Here is a 21,329-nt window from a genome sequence, read left to right on the forward strand (position 1 = left end):
CCTTCCCTACCCTAAAGCTCATTCAGCAGTTTGAGGCTTGCAGACAGCTATTAAACACAAAGAGCCAAGCTGTTATCTTTTTCGTGGGGGAGGGATCACATGAGAAGAGCAATATCCTACACCACCTACCTCTTTCACAACCCTACTAAGGGAGACTCCCCCTCCCCTGCATTCCCCGAGGCTCCAGAGGGGTTAATTCAGTGGTTCTCAAACTTTTGTACTGGTGACCCTTTCACATAGCAAATCTCTGAGTGTGACCTCCCCTTATAAATTAAAAACACTTTTTTATATATTTAACACTATTGTAAATGCTGGAGGCAAAGCAGGGTTTGAGGTAGAGGCTGACAGCTCGCAACCCCCACTAAGAACCTCATGACCCCCTGAGGGGTCCTGACGCCCAGTTTGAGAACCTTTGGGTTAATTTAATTTTAGCACCCTGTGTCCATTCACATGCATGTGCTATTTCAGTTTTCACAACATAGGCTCATCCCAGATTCTGGAACACGCTCAAATGCTCAGTTTGTGGAGTATGTACATAAGCTATACTACAGACAAACCCACAGTAACCGTCTCCAGTTTGTGAGGGACCCCGTGGAGCCAGTCTCTAGGAAACAGATACATTCATGGAGGTTAAGTCCATTAATGGCTGTTAGCCAGGATGGGTAAGGAATGGTGTCCCTAGCCTCTGTTTGTCAGAGGGTGGAGATGGATGGCAGGAGAGAGATCACTTGATCATTATGTGTTAGGTTCACTCCCTCTGGGGCACTTGGCATTGACCACTGTCAGTAGAAAGGATACTGGGCTGTAGGGACCTTTGGGTCTGACCCAGTATGGCTGTTCTTATGTTTAAGCTATATTAACCCAAAGTTATGGAGACAGATGAGTCAACGAACCCAGCAGAGTATCAGAAACATGAAAAAATCTCTGACTGGAGGGGCTTAGGTCACAAGCTGAAGTGGTTTAAAAGTTTTTTGGATTTTTTTTTTAGAAGCAGATTTTTTTATTGTTTCTTTAAACAAACACAGCAAGCAGCAAATATTTGGCCACATACTTCTGAAACCCCAAACCCTGTTTAGGTTTTGCCAGACTAATTTCAGCTTTTGAATTTAAAAAAACCACAGCAGATTTTGAAGGAAAGCAGACATTGTGATTTTTTTCTGTTTTTAAAAATCTAGTTTTTGATTCAAAAAAGTTGATGGAAAATATTTGTCCAACCCTTTTGGTGAGCTTTAGTGCCTTTTAGCACTAGCTGATGCTGAGAACCAGTGATACCTTGTAAAGGTGACTTGAAAATAAGTTCTCTCAAAAGTGGGTTTCTGCTGAGATGTGGAAGGTTTTTAAATGTTTATTTTTCCCAGGGCTTCCCTGGGAGGTGTGGGGGGGGAGTGGGGCAATTTGCCCTGGGCCCTGCAGGGGGCCCCCCCATGAGAATATAGTATTCTATAGTATTGCAACTTTTTTTTTATGGAAGGGGCTCCTGAAATTGCTTTGCCCCAGGCCCCCTGAGTGGCCCTATCATTGAGTCCAGGCCCCTGCCTTCACTAGCAGGATCAAGAACTGATTTTTGCCCCAGATCCCTAAGTGGCCCCCTCCAGGATTGAACTCCCAATCCTAGTTTTAGCAAGCCAATACTCAAACTATTGAGCTATCCCTCCCGCCCCTAGAAAGTGCCCTATATAAAATAATTTAGCAGTCTCACCGGTCAGTTTAGGAACTAGACAAGTGTCTACATCACAACACTAACCATCAAATTTATCATTAAAATTAGCACCTTGGGTGGTAGTATAACCATGGCTTTTGTGGTAGAGAGACCATAGAGACTAAACTTCTCTCTCGTCCCTAAATGTTAAGATGGATGAGGTCTTTTGGTACAGTGAAAAGAAACTTGCATGGTAGCTCCATATGCTGCACCTGTTATGTGCACAAATAGGACTTCGGTCTCAAAACTTATGGACTTATTCTTCTGCGAAGACAGTTGCCTTTTACATGTAAAGTAATTGATTTAGAAATAACTAACTGTATAATATAACATTGTCTAAAAAACCTTAAGCAGCATTTAAAAGAAAGGGCTATATGAAAAGCACAACAGGTACAATTTAGAAAAAAATGGTCTTCAAATGACTGAGTTGTGGTAGTGAACAAAGTAGCCACAAATTAGTAGTAGATAGCAAAAACTAGCTTTTAATCTACTTAAGAATTGAAAAATGTAAGTAAATCAGGTTTGAAGTGCTGAAATAATAGTGTGGCATTTCCATTACTTTTTTCAAGTATCCCATATTTGTCTTGGTGCACAGATACACCATGCCCATGTGAATACCTGCAACCAGTTAGTAACTTGGTTTCCAGTTTGAATAAAAAGATAGTTGTACCACAGATGCAGAGCATTCTGTCTTATGTGTGCCTTTTGTTGCATAAACAGCTCGGGGTAGAAAGAAAGCTTTTCCCCTTCGGATAAGCGGATACTTTATTGTGCAGATGGAGTGTTCTAAAACTACAAAATGAAAATTAATCAAAGATAGTTAATGATCCAGTGTATTTGTACTAGAGACTTTATTAAATAAATCAGTGCAGATCTGTTGGTTCTTGCTCTAGAAGTCTTGTGCTTATAATCCCCTTATTTTTAGGGTGATCTAATGCATTTCTCAGTTTATGAAAATTACTGTAGATGTTTTCTCAAAGAAAATAAAGTTATATTAACCCTTCTTTGGATGAAAGCTGATATCTTCCATTTTAAATCTCTAGATACATCAAGCTGGTAAACTTATCTGCAGAAAATGTAAGAATCATGTCACCGACCTAACAGGACATGTGGTTCAACAAGGAACAAGGCGCTACAGACTATGTAACGAATGTCTAGTTGAAGCAGGTATTCACCGAATTCATGATGACTTAGATGCAGAACATCCTCTTACTATCTCTCTAGGAAACAAAATTTCTGAGTGGCACTTGGATGAAGAGCACAGATCAGATGTAGAGATGGAGGATGAACCTGATAAATTTGTCATCCAACAAGTTAATGATGATAGCACAGATGAGACCGAAGAAAGTGAAACCAAATTTTAGATAGTTGTATTTCAAGTGAAATCTACTAGTGCTCTTCTCATCACTGACTTACTATGTCTTGCCAATTAAGAGACAATGATCTACTTAATCATTAATAGATCTTTTAACAATACTGCGTGGGAGCAAAATAAGGCCTACAATCTAATGTGCACATCGTTTTGGACATAGGAACTTCTTCCCAGCTATGTTTTTTTGCTACAATGTAAAGATCCCTGAAAATTGGCCAGAAACAACTGAATATCTGGAGAGCTATTAATGACTTATTTTATGGTAAACCAAAGACCACCTCAAACTTCCTGTTTGAATGGAAGCGTGAACCGGGTTTCCTTCTTTTATTTCAAAGCCTTTGTTAGAACAAAGTTGTTTAAGATGTTCCAGTAATCTAAAAGGTCTCTCTTAATAGGTTTAATGTTCTGCCTGCTGCATCAAAGCAAGAACTACTGAATCAGTTACTATGAAAATACTTAAAGCCAGTAGTTAAATATTTTCTGTAAATACTGTATTTAGCCGACATGTACACTTATGAAACTTACTTGTAAATTTTATTACAAATATCAAATGTAATTATAATCTGACTAATCTGTTTATTAGAGTAGCATTTTCTCAAAAAATGTTACCTTTTACTAGTTACAAGAAAAAGCATTTTAACGAATATCTATATAGACTAGCTGTTCTGTTCAGTAACCTGCATTTGGATGGAATGCGTTTGCATCTTCAAATGAACAACATGATTCACACTGCTGAGGCTTTTTAATTTAGACTACCTATAAACAGAGTTGCTTTGAAATAAGACTAATATTAAAAGTGCAATCTTTACATAGGGTTTATTTATTTATTTATTTTTAACAAATGTGTTCAGGACTTGCATTAAACTGCTCAAGGGGATTGGTTAGGCATGATAGGGGAGATTTTCAGGCACCTACGATTTGGGAACAGAAGTCTTATTTTCAATTGGACTTGTGACATAAATCCTTCAAGCATATTTGGAAGTATTTCCTGTTTTCAGTGTAACAAAAAAACCACAGTATATTAAGTATAGTGACAATTGAGACTGAGGGCTAAAAACATACAAATTTAAAATACAATTCATTAACTAATTTTAGAACTTTTTTTGGTAAACAAATACAGATCACACTTTGAGAATTTGATTTGGACTACACAAGGTGAATGGCAATACAGAATTGAGCCCCTAGTCTACGTTGGTGAGCTGTGTGAAAGGCAACTTTCCCTGGTCCTGGATCTGTCTTTTTAATCCTTAAGAACCATCTTTGTAGAATGCTCAAACATACGTTCTTATGTGGACTTAGCAAAACCTTTAGATCCTAGAAACACTGAATTCTTAGTGATAACTACTACAATACTTCAAAAGGGAAATGCAAAAAAGAAACACTAAACACTGGCAGTGGTGAATGGGAGGCTCATGAGTGGAGAATGTCAGCCTTATGAAGAGAAGCCACAGCTCTCTCCCATAGGGAGAAACCCAGTTTCTAGTTCTCAATATAACTGCAGGAGAACAAATGACTTTCATGAGTTAAAGGTAAACAAAAGGTTCTTGAACAAGCTTTGAAATAGGAGGCTATAGACTAAGTAGCAACAATGGGCCTGATTCTCTCCTGTATCCCAGTCCCCTTCACACTGCTCCAGTGACCTAAAGTGACAGCAAACCTGGCAGAAATGGCCTTTAGAGAATTACACCCTGCCTGCCCCAGAACAGCTCTGCCACTATTTCCTTATAGCCCCGAGTGTAGGAAATGTCAGGACAGAGATGGAGTGTAGCCAGAGCCTACTTGTGCTGTGGTTATCATCAGGCAGTGAATTGCCCCTATGGGGCACGACTACTCTCAGCCTCCAGCTGCAATAGACATGAGATTGCTGAATTTCAATGGGCTGAACAGGCCTTCAGACAATCTAAAAGCTAATCTACACTAGAAGGCTGCAGCTGCGCCACTGTAGCACATCTGGTGAAGACACTCTATGCCAACAGGGGAGAGCTGCTCCCACCAACATACCACTGTCCACACTTGCACTTAAGTCAGTGTAACTTACATCACTCTTGGGGTAGGGAGGCTTATTCACACCCCAGAGCAACATAAATTATACTTACATAACCTGTAGTATAGACAAGCCTTTAGAATATGAGTGCACGTAGAATTCAAACTAGTTTTTGGCATGTCCATTCATTAAGGCCTATATACTTTAAACAAGCATTTCAAATATAAATTGGTTTGTTTCTTACCTACCAAAGTCCAAAGTTTTACCCAGCAAGTGTCACACCTCCTAAAAGCAAAGAATTTTTTTGCATTATTACAATATTTATATAGTATCTTTTACATACTCAAAACATTTTACAGTTAAATGGAAGTTGCACAGAAAGAGGAAAAAATAAATTTAACAGGGATCAACAATGGAGATATACTTCCAGAAGAGACTTGAAAATATCTGAAGTTGAGGTGAAAAGACAGATAAGGCTGTTCTGAACCCAAGGAGCTGCAAATGTGGTTCTTACCTACATTAGCAAATTTCTTATCCATTGTTCAGCAAGGGTGCAGCAGTTCCTGTGCTACCAACACATAGTGTAATATAGACCACATTTATGCATATTTTAAAAAACTATCAAATACCAAAAGTGGCTAGATTTTATGGAGGGGTAGAGAAGACCAGTGTAAGATAAGTGAATGAAGGGAAGAGAGAGAGAGAGAGAGACGGACAGACAAAGCATGTGAGGTTGCTCAGAGTAAATGAGTAGGCAGCTTTGAAATAAGGATCCAAATTAATCAATGGGGTAATTTCATTGCAGTAAGTAAATGGAGTTACTTCATGGATGAGTGGGGCCTCAGAGGACATGTTTTCCATTATGCCCTGAAACAGATGAGTATCTAGTAGTATCTGTGACGAGTATGGAGTTACACTTGATTTAATGTATGAGAAAGCAGACAAAAGCATTCTGCGCAAGCTGAAATCTATTAATCAAACCTATAGTATCTGTAAATGTATGAACGATGCTCTTTTCAAAGATGCAGCCTTCCCAAAAGGTAAAGTATATATTTAAAAATAAATAAATATGCAATACAATCAAAAGTATGCCCCAAAATAAAAAAAAGTGAGACACCTATTTATGTTTGTAGACACATTATGCTTTCTCTAGTCTGAGCAGGAAATTTTTTTTTTTTTTAATAGAGCATTCCTTTTGCATCTAAAACTTTTTTTTTTAAAGTTTACTCATTTTTAACTACCAGATTGTAGATGTAAATATGTATTTAACAAAACGAAACATGTAGTCATGTCATTAGTAAAATCAACTTTTATTTTAAAAGTGATTTTTCATAGCTTTTAATTCTTTACAAACACTAACAAAATATTTTAAAAAATTAAATTGCTATATTGTACTGTATACGTATGTGAATTCCTTTCAAATGTATTTTAATAAATTTGGCATTATGAGTAAAATATAAATGGGAAAAAGATGGTTCTACAGTATTAAAAAGATAAAACAAATGTCAAATTTCACCCACAAGCACAAGCCCTTAATCTGCAGGGGAGCCACATATGCACCTATGAGGTCAGCACTTTCCATCCCTCCCAAAAAATAAAAAAACTTTACATTTTCAAATATTTTAAAATGTAATAATGTTTTCAGAGTATAGATTTTTTTCAAAGCCAGGACAGGTTGGGTGTGACCCAAAACAAAAAACAAACCAAAAAAAAACCACACGGACAGATCTTTGGAGTTTGAGGAAGGAGGCTCAGTCCAGTTGTTGGCAAAAATGTGTCCATGTCATAGGAAAATATAAGAATTGACAACCATGTTGATAGTTTCAGCAGTCTAAAGACTGAATGGGAACAGAAGCTGAACTGTCTTCTCCATTCCTTGGGATGGTCCCCGTGGAATAGGCCTAAGCGATCATCCGGGCTCATGGAAAAAGCTTGTACTGCTATTGGCTGTGCTGCATTTTTTTTTTTTTTTTTAAACCACACACAGACACACACTGAGGCTTTCACTCCAGGGATGTTGTTCAGGAACCCCAAAATACACCAAAAAAGACATTTGCGGAGGGTGCCCATATGGTAGTGAGGGAGAGCCTTTGTTTCCATATTTGCAAGCAGACCCATTCCACAGAAAATCCATTTCAACTTTAGCAGTGAGGTGGGCCCATACAGATGCCCGGGAGTGCCAGTTCCCTCATTCAGGGGCTGGCTGAATGATTGCAAGAGGCAGCAGTTTCAAGTCTCTTCTAACTTTTTCAGGAGATGGTTCCACCTAGTGCCCACTCATGTTTAGAAAAAAAATAAAATACCTAACATTTCACATTTTCTCCACAGAGAACATTATTTTCCCCCCTCATGATTTAAATTTAAAACATACCGATTCCCCCTACGACCTTGAGGTCAAACACCCACCCACTCTGTGCCTCTCACAGGTAGTGCTTGGTATTGTAGGAGAAATCCACCAGCCTCCTCTTAGGACACCCTCCCCTTCTTACAGCAACAGCCCTCTCTCCTTCCCTCTGCTTAGCCCACTGGCCGCTGTCTAGTTACAGGGCCAGTAGGCCCCCCCTCAAATACTGTCATACAGCGATAGTACCCCTAGTTCCAGCACCTATAGGTGAGGCTGCACCCCCGGCTTTGATTTCCAGCATGAGAGATTAGTTTTGTTCAATGGCTTTCAGCACACACACACCCCCAACCCCACCCCACCCCCACGCACTATACAAATTGTTCCAGCACCAGTGGCCTCACCCCACCTCCCCGTTCTCACCTCTAGCCCCATCACGAGCCAGCCCTTGCCACCCTGCCCCCTCAGGAGGGCCCCCCCCCCCCAACCTCCCCTACAGGGCCTTCTGCTCAGGCTTTCACTGCCACTGCCCCTTGAGCTTTCCCCACAGTGAGGACCACACTAGGCCCCTCATGCCAAAAATCGATCCCATGTGCCACATCCAGCCCCACCTGAAACTCCGTCAGGCACTGAACCTGACCCGCCTGAGGCTGCTCTCCTGACAGAATCCCAACTCGAAGCACCATTGGCTGAATACAGCCACTTGACAGCCAATGGGAAGTTGGGCTCACTAGATTAATCTGATTGACAGCCACTTGGTCCAATAGAACTCCTTCCTGATGAGCTGCCTTGCGTGGGTGGGATCTGACCCGGCTCTTAAATAGCTCTGTGGAGTAAACAAAGCTCCAGCGCTTCCCGCTGGCCCCATGTCAACTCCGCGCTGCTACTGGCTGAACTAATCAGCAGTCTGTTTTTGCCCAATGGGGTGATGAGTTGCCATGAGGGAGGGACAGGGGCTGGCTTGGGTGGGAGACTGTCCCTGTTCACGCCCTGGCCCTCAGACAGGGGTGTCTTTTGGTTCCACTCTTATGCTATAAACCCTCCTGACCAACCCACTCTCTGGCTCCACCCCACCAGCCAGCATTGGCCTAGTAGTGTCCAGCTGAGGCCCAGCTTCCCTCACAGCCCTGGCTTGCCCCCCACCCCCCCATCGTACGCTGTATTACATACCCACCCCACTCATGATCATCAGCTCAACTAGTTGTCAGGCTCACACATGCACAACCCCACCCTTCCCAGACAAACAGGACAGCTCTGCAGCCAGCTCTGGGGTGGAGGGCAGCAGTGGACAGCCAACACAACTGTACATCTTGCAACAGCTTGGGCAGTTTAGCCAATATGTCATTGCCCATGTGTAACAGTTGCAGAGGGTCAATTGGAGGGAGAGGGAAGGAAACTGGTGGTGGCATTTTCCCTACTTCACCTACAAAACTAACCCTACCACTCTGTCTCACCTCTAGGAGGTGCTGCTTTCAGTAGATTGTTATAACACCTGCACAATTAGGTCAACTTTATTTTGCACTATACATAAACTAAAAGATTTTTAGATGGACACATGCACAGTAACATGATTGTAAGAAAACCTATTCCTCCCTTTAAGTCAGTCTTAAGCGAAACATTTTAAAAGAAAGCTGCTTGAAGTGGGTAGCCCTTTCTACACTTTGTAATTGTTCTCAAAATAGAATGGAACAAGGGAAGATAGTGAACACAATATTAACCTTTCCTCGTTTTAGTATGATAGACACTTCCTTTTTGAGGTAGTGGGCAGTGGGATTCATTAGGGTGACAATGTCTCACTTTTATAGGGACAGTCCTGATAGTTGGGGCTTTGGCTTATATAGGCAACTATTACCACCAACACCCATCCCAATTTTTCACACTTGCTGTCTGGTCACCTTAGTTCTGAACATGCTATACTGAGCCAAACTTAAGAGACAGCTGCAGAAGAGATGTTACTGATACTTGTCTGTGATTTGCTCCTTCCCTTTTCAAAGGTCCCAGTCCTTATGCTGATAATAAAGGAGAGCTCATAAGCTGTCATTTTGAAAAGATGACCATTGTCCTGCATGGATCCCTATATGCAGTAATGTTCAAATAGCAAAGGACCATCACTTGCATAGTTGACTTGTACACTACTGTGAAAGATATAGTTCCCAATTCTAGTTTGCCCTAAAACCCTTTCACAGAGCTCTGGCAGAGTTGCTGCAAATATAATTTACTCAGGCCTGCCCTCCAAAAAACTCCACGTGCTGTAATTATTCTTTTTCTCCTCCCCACTACCATACCCCCAACCATCCCTTGCTGGTAAAGGCCAACCCAAAATATACCTTCCCATTTAAAGAAAGGCAAATGAACCTTCCACACTGTTTACATGCAAGGGCTCAGAACTGTGTAGCACAATGAAGAAAAGGTGACATTTATACACACTTCTCTGCAGGAAAGGTGTTCAGTCAGAGTTTGCCTCCTGCATTACAATGCATTGTCCGATAGTGGAGGAATGTTCTGTACTGTTTCTACAGTCTTGTCTTACAAAAGCAGCAGCAGCTAGTTTATTGACTGCCATCACTGGAACAGGAGAGACGTGCCCTTCGTATTCAAGATCTAATTATTCTGGGACATGCAGATCCTGGTAGGCTCCCTTCTACACCAGAAATGCTGAATGCAGGCTCTACTTGTGGGAAGGGCAGGAGGAAACATTAGCACTATACTACATGCTCACATAAACACATGCTTCATTACACCAGTATTCTATAGAGATCCAGCACCACTGGATCTCTATAGAATACTGGTGTAACATCTTGTCATTTTAAACACAGACATGTCAAAAAGGATTTACCATGTTAAAACTTATTAATTAGACCAGACTAGCAGCAGAGCAGGGTACCCTGTGAAGTAGGAGGGTCCCAGAGCCTGGGCACCAGCCTGAAAGTCTACGCAGCAGTGAAACAGCTCTGCACCCAGAGCCTGAGTCGGCTGGCATGGCCCAGCCATGGGTTTTACTTTGCTGTGTAGACATACCCTCAGAAGCTTTAAATAAAGTGAAACAGAGATGCCACTTTGGAACGAGCAAATTAAAATCTGTATCATAGCAGCGCAAAACAGAGGAGAGGTAGTTTCTCTAAAAGAAGGCAAAAGTGTGCAGATCTATTACAATGTAGTCTTCTCACCCTCCTGCTATCTCAATAAAATATATTTTTTGCTAACAAAAATTATTAATAATTACCCCCTTTTGATTTCCCCCACCTACATTAAAAAGGAACCCAGTACCAATGCTGGCCTTTAAAAACAAACAAACAAACAAACAAACAAACAAACACCACAATATAAAGTATCCAGTGCTACTGAGAGACTCCCTATAAATTCCTTTCTTCTCACCAGAGAAACCTAGCTCTCCTTTCTAGAGTTGCAGTTCCCAGCCTGGTTCACCATGCTCAAGAGTAAAATCATAGATGGCTGTTCCCTGTGATTCCTCCTCCCAGCTGATGGAGCATCTTCTTGGCTCCAAGCATTAGAATACATTTATAGCCAATTTTTCCATTATTTCCAGACAGATGACAGAGTCTGTGTGGGACCTTTGCCAGCAATGACAAGTATTCACTCCTTTCAGCAGTTCTCTTCTCATTTTATATGTCAATGATGACAAACACTTCTGGAGTCTCTTCTTCATGGATCTGCATTGCTGAATAAGTTATTGCCTTGACCTCAGTACCCTGGAGGGAATAGGCACAGGAAATTAGAGTCTGTAGACCCTGAGCCCCAGCAGTGGCTCTGCATGAATCACAGCAATACATGAATATTCACAGGCTTCCTGGGAATGCTATTCAGTTTACAATAGTTTTCAAACGGGGGTATGTGTACCCCTAGGGGTACGTGAGCTCTTGTCAGGGGGTACGTAAGAAAAATCCCATAGTGGCAGATATATTTTATTTAGTACAGAGATTTTCAAACTCTGGGGGCAGTACCCCCTGCGGGAGTGTGGAAGAAGGTTCAGGAGTGAGCGGGGACACCAGGTGGCTTGGGACAGCGATGCCAAGCAGCTCAAGTAGGGAATGCCACCTCCACCCCCTGACTGACCTCCGTTAAAACTTCTAGAAGCTGTTGCTAAATGGAAGGCAGAAACTGGGAAGGGCACATGATAGGCAGGGGAGGGTGTGTGCTATGTCAGATGGGGACATGCAGTAGACTACATTTCAAAAGGGGGACAAAGCCTAAAAAGTTTGAAAACCGCTTAGTAATGTTTACATAAATAAGACTCCTTCCCCAGAAGCACAGCTGTGCTGCACTTGTTATGAGTGCAAAGGTTGGGACACCACCATGTAGTCATGGTCTAGGTCACTGACTGATGGGAAAGTAGCAAAACAAAGTTACTTCCTGCAGAGCATGAACTCTAATCTCCTAGCCACAATAGAACACCACAGTTTGTGTGATGTGGGAGGTAATCAGGAAGGATTATATTAGTTAATTACCGACTCTCTAGAGAATTTACAAAAGAGCACCCTAATAGCTAATGTCAGTGTAAGCACCCTGACTTTGGATTGGCTTGCATTTCATTGGCTCAACAAGACAACTGACTTCTCACTGCTGCTAGTTCATGAGTAATCACCCAGACACTCAGTTTCAGGAGTATTAATCGCTGCATTCACAAATGGCAGTTAGTGAGCCAAGGCTTTGGTATCAGAGGCAATACTGGCATCTAATTACACAGAAAAGTTTGTAAGTGGCTCTCTTAACTTGGGAGAAAAGCCTTTGTCATACACATGAGACTGTAAGACACAGAGCAATCGTTACATACCTGAGGGTGTTTGGATAAAGAGAACTCTTCCCCCCACCTTAGGGAACAAAAACAAACAAAAAAACCCACAAATAAGTATGAAGAGATTGTTGAAACTTTGGTTTAATTCAGCAGCTACCATTGACACTTGGAGGAAATCCACTTTATGGTAAACATCAGATTAACTCTCCTCATTAGTTCTCTCATAGCATAACTATTGAGGTTGTGTGGGGATAGTTACTCCCTCAGAGAGCTGAGCCATCCCAGCACAGATGCTAGTTATTTGTACCATGCTTGTTTAAATATATAAAAAGCTTCCTGTTCCAAGCTCTAGCCTCTTGGACCATTTTATAAGCTATTAACAAAAAAAAAAAAAACTAAGTAATTCAGGGAACACCACACTACACCCTCTCTAGTAGTTAAAACATGTACCTCCCACTGTAGCGGAGACACTGGCACACCATCCCTTGGTGGAGTCTGTGCACCCTATGGAGGGGAATTTGACTTTTCCAACTAATTGCTGGAAAGGTCACTCCCATAAGCCAGGGTTACTAGGAGAGATGTGGGTGGAAGAGAGGAAGCATGAGCCAGTGGTTAGGTAGCAACCCATGACATAAAAACTGGCCTCTACTACAGAATTCCTATGTGACCTTGGGCAAATTACTTAGCCTGCTACGGTCTCAGTTCCCCCATCTGTAAAATGAGGATGATAGCACTTCCACACCTCACAGGGGTTTTGTGAGGATAAATATGTTAAAGCCTGTGAGGCACTAAAAATAAAGCGTCCCAGAGAAGTACTTAACATAGATAGGAGGAAGAGGAGAACAAACAAAGCCCATTTTCCTTTCACTTATGCATTAGAGATTCACTCTTAAAAAGAAGGATTCAAATTTTTCTGGTCCTTCCAAGTCTCCTCATGCAAGTACAATACACATAGTGTACAGTCAGAAAAGCTAATCCCCCAGTAAATCCACGGAATCAACAACCCCTCAGAATGTAAATGCTATAGAAGTTCTCCAGTGGGAATGAAAGGAGGCATCTATGTTCTTGTCTAGACTAGGGCCACATCCACACCAGGAAAATGTGTTAGCTAACCTTGTGCTAACATCCTAATCTTAATAAGGCTGCTATAGTTCAAACACTTCAAACTGGTCAAGATAAAACCTAGCGGGGAGTGTAGAGTTTAAACTCCATCAGGTTCACATGTTCTGAAGTACAATTGCTTTGTCTCAATTAGACTTTTAGACCAGGTTAGTTAGACTGAGCTAGCTCAGTCTAACATCATACCTGTAAATCCTAGTCTAGTAAAGGCCTACAAAACAGGGAGAAGGAAGTGGAGAGAAGTTGATTTGCCTACAGTCCCCTGCATTGTATTAAGTAATTCCCTGAAGTTCTGGGCTCAGATTATTTGTATTTCTGGTCTGCTTCCATGTCTTTGATAGTGACTGTCTGAAATGCTTCAGAACAAGTAGTAGTATTTATACAGTTTTACAAAAAACATTGGCTGGTTAATCCTCATGACAGAGAGCATGGTAGATACTTAAATTTTATGTACAAGACAGAGATAGAGGGACTTGCTCAAGGCCCCACACTCCTTCCTAGTCTTTATTCACTGGTTTTCAGAATTTTGCTTTTAAAGAGATGGTGTTGATTACTCACCCAATGGATCTTATTTTGTACCTCATTCGGTCAATGTAAAGCACTTTCACCTCCTGCAAGGTAAAAAGAAACAGGGGGAAACGTTGCCATTAAGAGGATTTATACCACCAAATTAAGACTCCCAGTGAACATGCCCCCATACAAAGCCAATATTCACATCATCATCAGAACCTAAAGCCAACGTTTGAGCAGCCTCAGAGAGACACTGGTGTTCAGAATTCAGATGTACATAGAACAGTTATTACAGTAGAATGGCACCTATTCATTAGCATTTACAACAGCTAAACTAAGTATATTCCTTGCCTCCCCCCATCCTTGTGTCTACAATCCCCCCATATGTTGGTGGGTCTAAGTGGTTTGTTGGTTCCACCTTTCCTGCCCCAGATACTGCTGTACATAGAGCAGGTGTTGGTAGGGAATATTCCTGTCCTGTAAGATAGAAGAGGCTTACCCTGGGTACAAAGAACTGGTCAGCACTGAATTTATACAGCCACTCATTCAAGAAGTTATAGAGAAGAGAGAGCAGGTCATGTCCTGCAGGATAGAAGCAGAGAGAGAGAGAGAAAGTGACTCAACTGGGAGCCCAGTCAAGAACTTCCCAAACATTATTCTAATCCATATCAAAGGGGCAGTTTCCTGATGACAAAGTACTAGAAGATTCAGATTATCTGTGTATAAATCTTGATTTAATACATCTGTACCAGTACTACATCTAAGGAGTCAACTGACCTTGGCTCCTTAGATGTAGTACTTACCTTTTTATTTCAATGCATTTCTCTTTCAACGAGTTCATATAATAGGTCCACTGCCTTCTTACCTTCTGCCTCCACTTCTATAGTATCCAAGGGTTCAACGGTCTCTGTATCAGTCATGTAGCCAAACATGGCCATAGCACATTGCTCAAATGTCTCTTCCAAAGTATCTCCCCAGGCATGTAACCTGCAGACATCAGCATTACTCCATCATAGAACACTAACAAAGAAAGTGGGGGGGGGGGGGCGTGTAGATGAAAGATTGGGGCGCTAGTATAAGTGGGAAAGGAAGTGAATGCAGAGAAGTGCAGACCTGCCATTACCCAAGATTAGGGAAGCACAGCTTAAATATTGCAAGAGGAAAGGGGCTTCCTTTTGGAAGGACAGTGGGAAAGTAGTAAAATATTTTACTAACAGTAGTGATGTCCTTCCTAAAGGACAGTTGGCATGCATGGAAATAAACCACTTGGAAATAAGAGGTATCATGAAAATTTGAGTTTGAAGAGAATAGACAAAGAGCTGAAGAATTAAACACCTCCATGTAGCTTAGACTTATTTCAGGAGCACTGTAGGCATACTTTTGTGACATTCTGTACCTTGGGGGAGTACCGTTAACAGCCTACCCCCATATTCCTCATCTGTATAGAATTGTGATATTACATATAAAGCATGCCTCGTAAAGTATCAGAGGAAAGGTTATGATCTGCTGAAAGTAATTTCTCTATCCATATATGTATATCATTAATGTATGTGAAGTTATGAGAATTGTGTTGTATGGTTGTCACTAAAACATGCTGCAAAATGGGTAATCAGCCAGATATTAGCTCCCCAGAGGCAACAGCAAGGAAAGTAACCAACGCCTGGGCAGGGTGTCAAACAACCATTGTCCAGCAAGGGCACTACAATTCAATGACTAATTTGCATCAGGACACATCAGGGGAATTGCTCAACCTTGCCTGGAGACTCAGCAATACCCCAAGACATGCCTGGACTTGTGTTCCACAAGCACCTGGACTGAGTGTATAAAACTGAACACAGGGGGCCCAGGCTTGGCCTCTCTCCTTCACCCACCTATGCTGCAAGCAACAAGGACACTTTAAAGACTCCAACTGAGGGGATTGGCTCAGATGTCAAGGGTGAAATCTGCATACTATGAACTGCAATATCCAGTGGGCTGAGAAAAACTGCTTAATCTAGTTGTTGCCCAGTCTAGTAGGGTTGAGAGTTTAGACTGAAGGCTTATATTTTATTTCTGTTGGTAACTAACAGATTTTTAAGTGATAGGCAAAAAGTCAATCTTTTGTAGTCAATAAATTTGTTTAACTGTTTATCTTTACCAGTGAATTTGCCTGAAGCGTGTGGTAAATCTGCTCAGGTTTTGCAAAGGCTGGTGTATATCCACTTCCCATTAATGAAGCAGTGAACCAATTAATAAAATCTGTATTGCCCATCTTCAACAGTGCGAGATGGTATATTCCTCAAGTCCAGTGCTAGTTGGTGCCTTTCCCGGTGTGATTCATGAGTGGCTCTGGGAGCATTCATGCAATCTAGCTGGCTGTGGGGCTCCACATGCCATTGTGCTGAGTGATGATAGCTCCTGCAGGGGTTTGCTGCTGGTCACTAGAAAGGCATTATGACAGACAGCCTGGCTGGAGAATTTATGGGGCACAGCAGTCCCATGGTCCCAAGCTGTACCCCAGGGAACCAGTCACAACCTTATCAAAAAAGAGAAACAGATGACTATATTCCCCTCCCCCCCCTGCCCGTGTCCTCCCAAGAGAAACCATATTGTTGAAATGAAACGAAAAATATCTAGCATCTCAGCAGTGGTGTTGGAACCACTTTTACAGTGGGGGTGCTGAAAGCCATTGAACAAAACTAAACCCTATACATGATAGAAACGACTTCAAGCAAGAGGGTGCTGCTGCACCCCCAGGCCCTAGTTCCAGCACCTGAGCACACTTAGATATATCCCTTTTGAGCTTATGGAATGCTTATTTGGCCCGATTCTCCTCTCACAACAGTTTACATAGATGCAATCCTGCTGACTTCACAGTTACTCCTGATTTACATCAAATGTGATAGAAGAATTCATCTTAGTAAGGTTACACACAGAAATGTGCTCCTTAGGGAATTCTGTGCCACTCTGCATGCATAGAATCCCGCCCCCCCGCCCCAAACATTCTGCCCTAGAAGTGCTGCAGTTCTGCGTTTTGCCCACCAGAGGATGCTGTGGCACCAGAACAGCCGGCTGCGTTCATGCTGTTGGCTGTTCTGGCACCACCTGGTGGGTGAAAGGTGGAACTGCAACACTTCTGGTGCAGAATTAATTTTCGGGGGGTGGGGGGGAATCTGTGCATGCACAGTGGTGCACAATTCCCCCAGGATCACTGCACCCTGCCTGCAGAGCCAGGTTAGGACAGAGTGGGGAACGCACGGCAGCTGTGTGTGCGCCAGATTGGGGTTCAGAATAGCTAGTGGAGGGGGGAGAGAAAGACAGACTGGGGCCTGGGCTCAGGAGCTGGTGGGGTGACAGTGTTGAGCCAGGGGCTGAATGGGCGTGGGGATGCAAGGCCACATGGGGATGGGGAAGGAAGCTGCAGAGACCCATGGGCATAGGTGCTGACTCCATGGATGCTCCGGCGCTGGAGCTAGGGTTGAGCACCGCCCCCTAGCACATTAGAAAGTTGATGCCTGTGCCCATAGGAATGGGAGGTGTGGGGAGAGGGGTAGATGTGCCTGACTGAATGGGAGAGGCTTTGGGTCACCAAGGGTCTACATCTGGAAGGCTTCCGAACTCCCTAACACACAAAACAAAAACTGTTCCATACTTCTCCCAGCCACATCTAACAACCCTCCAGGTTCACTCCAGACTTCTTCCCTCTCCATCAGCTCCTCTGATACACCCAACACCCCCAAGCCTTTGCACTGCTGCTGACTGGTGCAGGCAATACAGTTCCATGTTGTAATTCAAATTAACTACTCAAAATTCTGTGCTAATATGTCTAGTAAGGAATCGGTTTGTCAAAAAAAAAAAAAAAAAAACAAAAAACCACCAACCTTTTTTTGGTCTGTATTGTTACAGGCAAACTTGCTGACAGATATTTTGAAATAAATTATCAAAATAATTGAAACTCGCATGATTGTACGGATATTCTGATAAATAAAATTTGCAGAATTTTAAAATATTGTGCACAGAATTTAATTTTTTGGCACACAATTCCCCCAAGAGTAGAAATTGCAGCTGTAAATACTCACTGCACGTCAGCGGTGTGATCCAGATCTGAGAGAGTAGAAAAAGAATATAGTTATCATGAGATCATCGTGGTGGTTTAAAAAGAAGCAATAATATGGAAGAAAAAAAAGTCAGGTCGTGTTAATAACAAGATAGTAATTTGTGCTTGTTTTGACACTGACGCTCCAGTTAGTGGGTTAATCTGATTAATAAACAACAACATTGGAAAAGACTTAATTCAGGGTCAACACATGTCCACAGAGCAGGTTTTAAAAGAAAACCACAAAAAGCCAACTTCTTGCTAGTGAAGCCACCAATAACACGGTACAACTCAGGGAAGGCTGCAACAGTGTTCCCTTTTTGTGGTCCACCAAGGGCACCCACTCTTAAGCTTCCAGCACCCAGACATCACCTCTCTTGGGGAGAGACCCACATCTCTATTCCTCTCCCGAGTGGGTTTTTTCCAGGGGGCACAATTCCCTGCCTACACTGTGTTATTACCAGCAAGCCAGACTGCCTAAATAGACCAGGGTTGTGATTTGCTCTCTTCCCAGAAGCTATAGCCAGCTTAATTGCCCACAGTTATGTTCTGACACAACCCTTTCTAAGTAAGCACTTAGAAGATGAAAGCATTACAGAGAAAACACAATGATAGAACAACCCTACACGTGCAATAATAAGTTTGCCAAAGATCACCCCCACCCCTACTCTAGCAGGAGTCAGTCCTTCAAACCCGCAAAAGGTTTCGTGGTTACAAGTTCCTAACAGCTTCAGCTCAGCACAAGCACATCTGTGCATAGGTTAGTCTTTTCTTTATGCAGCCAGGTTGTCTAACTGTATCCACTGTTTTTTAAAATCAGTTTTATTTATTAGAATGCTATTCCAGGCCATTTCAGCTTTTATCCACCTTCCATTAATCCATTCTTCGGGTCAGCTCAGCAACATTCAGCTCCTCCCTGTGCTTCTGCTTGTAGGAACCAATTTAATTTTACAATTTAAATGTATTCCCACCGCCACTGTATGCATAATACACCAGAGGGGACTGAGCTGAATAAGAAAAAAACATCAGGTGGTACAGAATGTATTTTGCGGCTTGTAACAAGGTGTGGTGATATAATTAATAACAATATTCTCCACTATAATTTTGAGGCATAATGTTGATGGATCAGGACCCGATACAGGAAGCTGGGGAGAACATAAGAACAGCCATACTGGGTCAGACCAAACATCCATCTAGTCCAGTATCCTGTCTTCCAACAGTGGCCAATGCCAGGTGCCCCAGAGGGAATGAACAGAACAGGTAACCATCAAGTGATCCATCCCCTGTTGCCCATTCCCAGGTTCTGTCAAACAAGAGTCTAGGGACACCATCCCTGACCACCCTGGCTAATAGCCATTGATGGACCTATCCTCCATGAACTTATCTAGTTCTCTTTTGAACCCTATTATAGTCTTGACCTTCACAACATCCTCTGGCAAAGAGTTTACACAAAGCACAGTCAACCTGTGGAAGAAATACTTCCTTTTGTTTGTTTTAAACCTTCAAGAATTCTAGTAGATTGGTGAGGCATGATTTCTCTTTACAGAAAAGATATTGACTCTTTCCCAGCTTGAGCACTTGATTCCCACTGACACCAGTAACTCTGAGGATCAGGCCCTAAATGCCTTCAGTTATGTGGGGGCTCCCCAGTATAGCTGCACTTTGTAAGGCATTAGGTTTACGTTTAAAATGGTCTTTAAAAAATAATTTCCAAACTTATGCAGTTAAAGTAGATACACGAACAGTCAAAACATTGGTCATCAGCCATCAGCCACTAACTGATCCAAGAAAGCGTATACATGGACTGTACAATCCACTGCAGAGAGAGATCTTTGTACAGTCATGTTAAGAGTAGTCCAGTGAAAGGGCTAACGAGTCCTGCTCTGCACACTTACAGTGCCAGACACAGACATTAGGCCCGATCCTACAAATACAGCCTCCAGAAGGGGAGACAGCTGCTGAGTGAAGAGCACTCTTGAAAAATCTGACCAATAGCGCTTACTACCTTTAGTAGTCCCACTGACTTATGCCAAGTGTTAAGTGCTTGTGTGATCGCACCCAAGGTGGCACAGTTTCTCCATTTTATTATTGTCAGTGCAGTATGCAACAAATCCTGATCATTACCCCTTAAGATTACAAAAGTCAATTTTAAGCAAAACCTCTCTTTCATAAAAAAGGCTTTTACTGCTAGGTTTTGGGATGTGTGTGTGTCAATAAGGGTTTTAAGAGAGGACAGTGCACTTAAATAAAGAGTACGATGACCCTAAGTGACAAAATCTAACTGAGAGCAAAGTTAAAAGGACAAAAGTAAGTGAGCCAGTGATTGAGTGAAAAACGTTATTAAAATCAATAGGGGAAACCTAGAAAGTGTGTGTCAGTGTTGTTGCATTGTCAAACAACATATACAAGTTAAAGCAGAATTTCAAAGCAAAGATGAACACAGTCTATACTTCCTATCTCTAGCTAAAACCGATTTCTGCCAGCTCTTATGAGATATTAAAGGTGTTTACTGCACCAACACAGCAAACAAGTGATGATGACTAGATGTCTGTGACAGTTTCTTCTTTTCCCTCAAGGCTGAGAAGTGTGGTGTCTGGTGTCTGCAGGCTCAGTGCACAAGCCTTTTTTGTTCATTTATAGCTTTTAAGCTGCCAACAACCCAATATGTGGCATTGGCTTTTAAACTATTAAGAAGAATTACAAAATGAGGAGCACAGGGACCCACACTATAAAATTAATCTTAAATTATGTAATATTAATTTCCTTAACACAGATGAAATGTTATACAACCACAATTTAGGGATCTAGAATTTAAGTCAACACACAGTAGTAAGAAGACAAAAAACAAACAAAAAAGTGTGCAAAATAACCACATTTGTTGGAGGCAGATCTAAACTGAGGTCTAAAATAAGTAACAGACTATATATAGATCATGACAGCTGAAAACCATCCTCTTGGTTCCATAATCACTTACCTGCTTTGTGACTAGTTTTCCTACCAACTGTCTCAAAACAACAACAACAGAGTCTAACTCATTTCAGCCAGAGAATAAAAATCTCAGATTACATAAGGAAGATTGACTCCATTTTGACTGGTGGAATATGATGCTGTCATTAGAGCTATACTAGGCTTGAGAGCGGAACAAGTCCTGAAATATATGCTAATGAATATCACAAACTACTCTCCCAAATGGGCACTGCCCAAATAAAACTGCAGTTAGACACAGGCTGTCCTTCCTGTAATTCCTAAAGCTATTAAATCAAGGCAGGAAGGAATTCCTGGGGAGGGGAGGGGATGGGGGAAAAAAGCCCAGGCAAAAGTCTCAAAGCAGCAAATTAAAGCACATCACGCAAAAACAAAACAAACAGAAAAGAAGTAGAGAAGAAGATGGAAGAAATATATTCTCCAGCTAAAAATCTTAAGCATTTGTTTAGAGATAAGAAACATCTTAGAAGGAGAGTTTCTCCGGTTGCTTT

General features: G+C 41.9%; 2 protein-coding genes across 9 annotated transcripts in view; one reads left to right on the forward strand and one right to left on the reverse strand.

The window, feature by feature from the left end:
* LOC127039249 (zinc finger and BTB domain-containing protein 8A-like) overlaps positions 1-3,905 on the forward strand; it is a 46,793-nt gene extending 42,888 nt beyond the window's left edge. For 4 of the 5 annotated variants that reach the window (XM_050932618.1, XM_050932621.1, XM_050932617.1 and 1 more), the window contains one exon: positions 2,743-3,905. In XM_050932618.1, coding sequence (XP_050788575.1) covers positions 2,743-3,063 — 321 coding nt within the window. In that variant the 3' untranslated portion in view covers positions 3,064-3,905. The remainder of the gene's footprint in view (positions 1-2,742) is intronic. The other variant, XM_050932620.1, reaches the window with a different exon arrangement.
* The window catches only part of ZBTB8OS (zinc finger and BTB domain containing 8 opposite strand), a 77,050-nt gene that overhangs the window by 55,376 nt on the left and 345 nt on the right, over positions 1-21,329 (reverse strand). For 3 of the 4 annotated variants that reach the window (XM_050932649.1, XM_050932647.1, XM_050932645.1), the window contains exons 2-6: positions 17,837-17,861; positions 14,644-14,765; positions 14,278-14,360; positions 13,827-13,879; positions 5,300-5,340 (exon numbers count right to left, since the gene is read on the reverse strand). In XM_050932649.1, the coding sequence (XP_050788606.1) occupies positions 5,300-5,340; positions 13,827-13,879; positions 14,278-14,360; positions 14,644-14,765; positions 17,837-17,861 (324 nt within the window). Of the gene's footprint in view, positions 1-5,299; positions 5,341-10,281; positions 11,107-12,188; positions 12,226-13,826; positions 13,880-14,277; positions 14,361-14,643; positions 14,766-17,836; positions 17,862-21,329 lie in introns of those variants that run through there. The other variant, XM_050932646.1, reaches the window with a different exon arrangement.

The sequence above is a fragment of the Gopherus flavomarginatus genome, chromosome 22 (assembly GCF_025201925.1).
Source record: "Gopherus flavomarginatus isolate rGopFla2 chromosome 22, rGopFla2.mat.asm, whole genome shotgun sequence".
Classification (NCBI taxonomy): domain Eukaryota; kingdom Metazoa; phylum Chordata; order Testudines; family Testudinidae; genus Gopherus; species Gopherus flavomarginatus.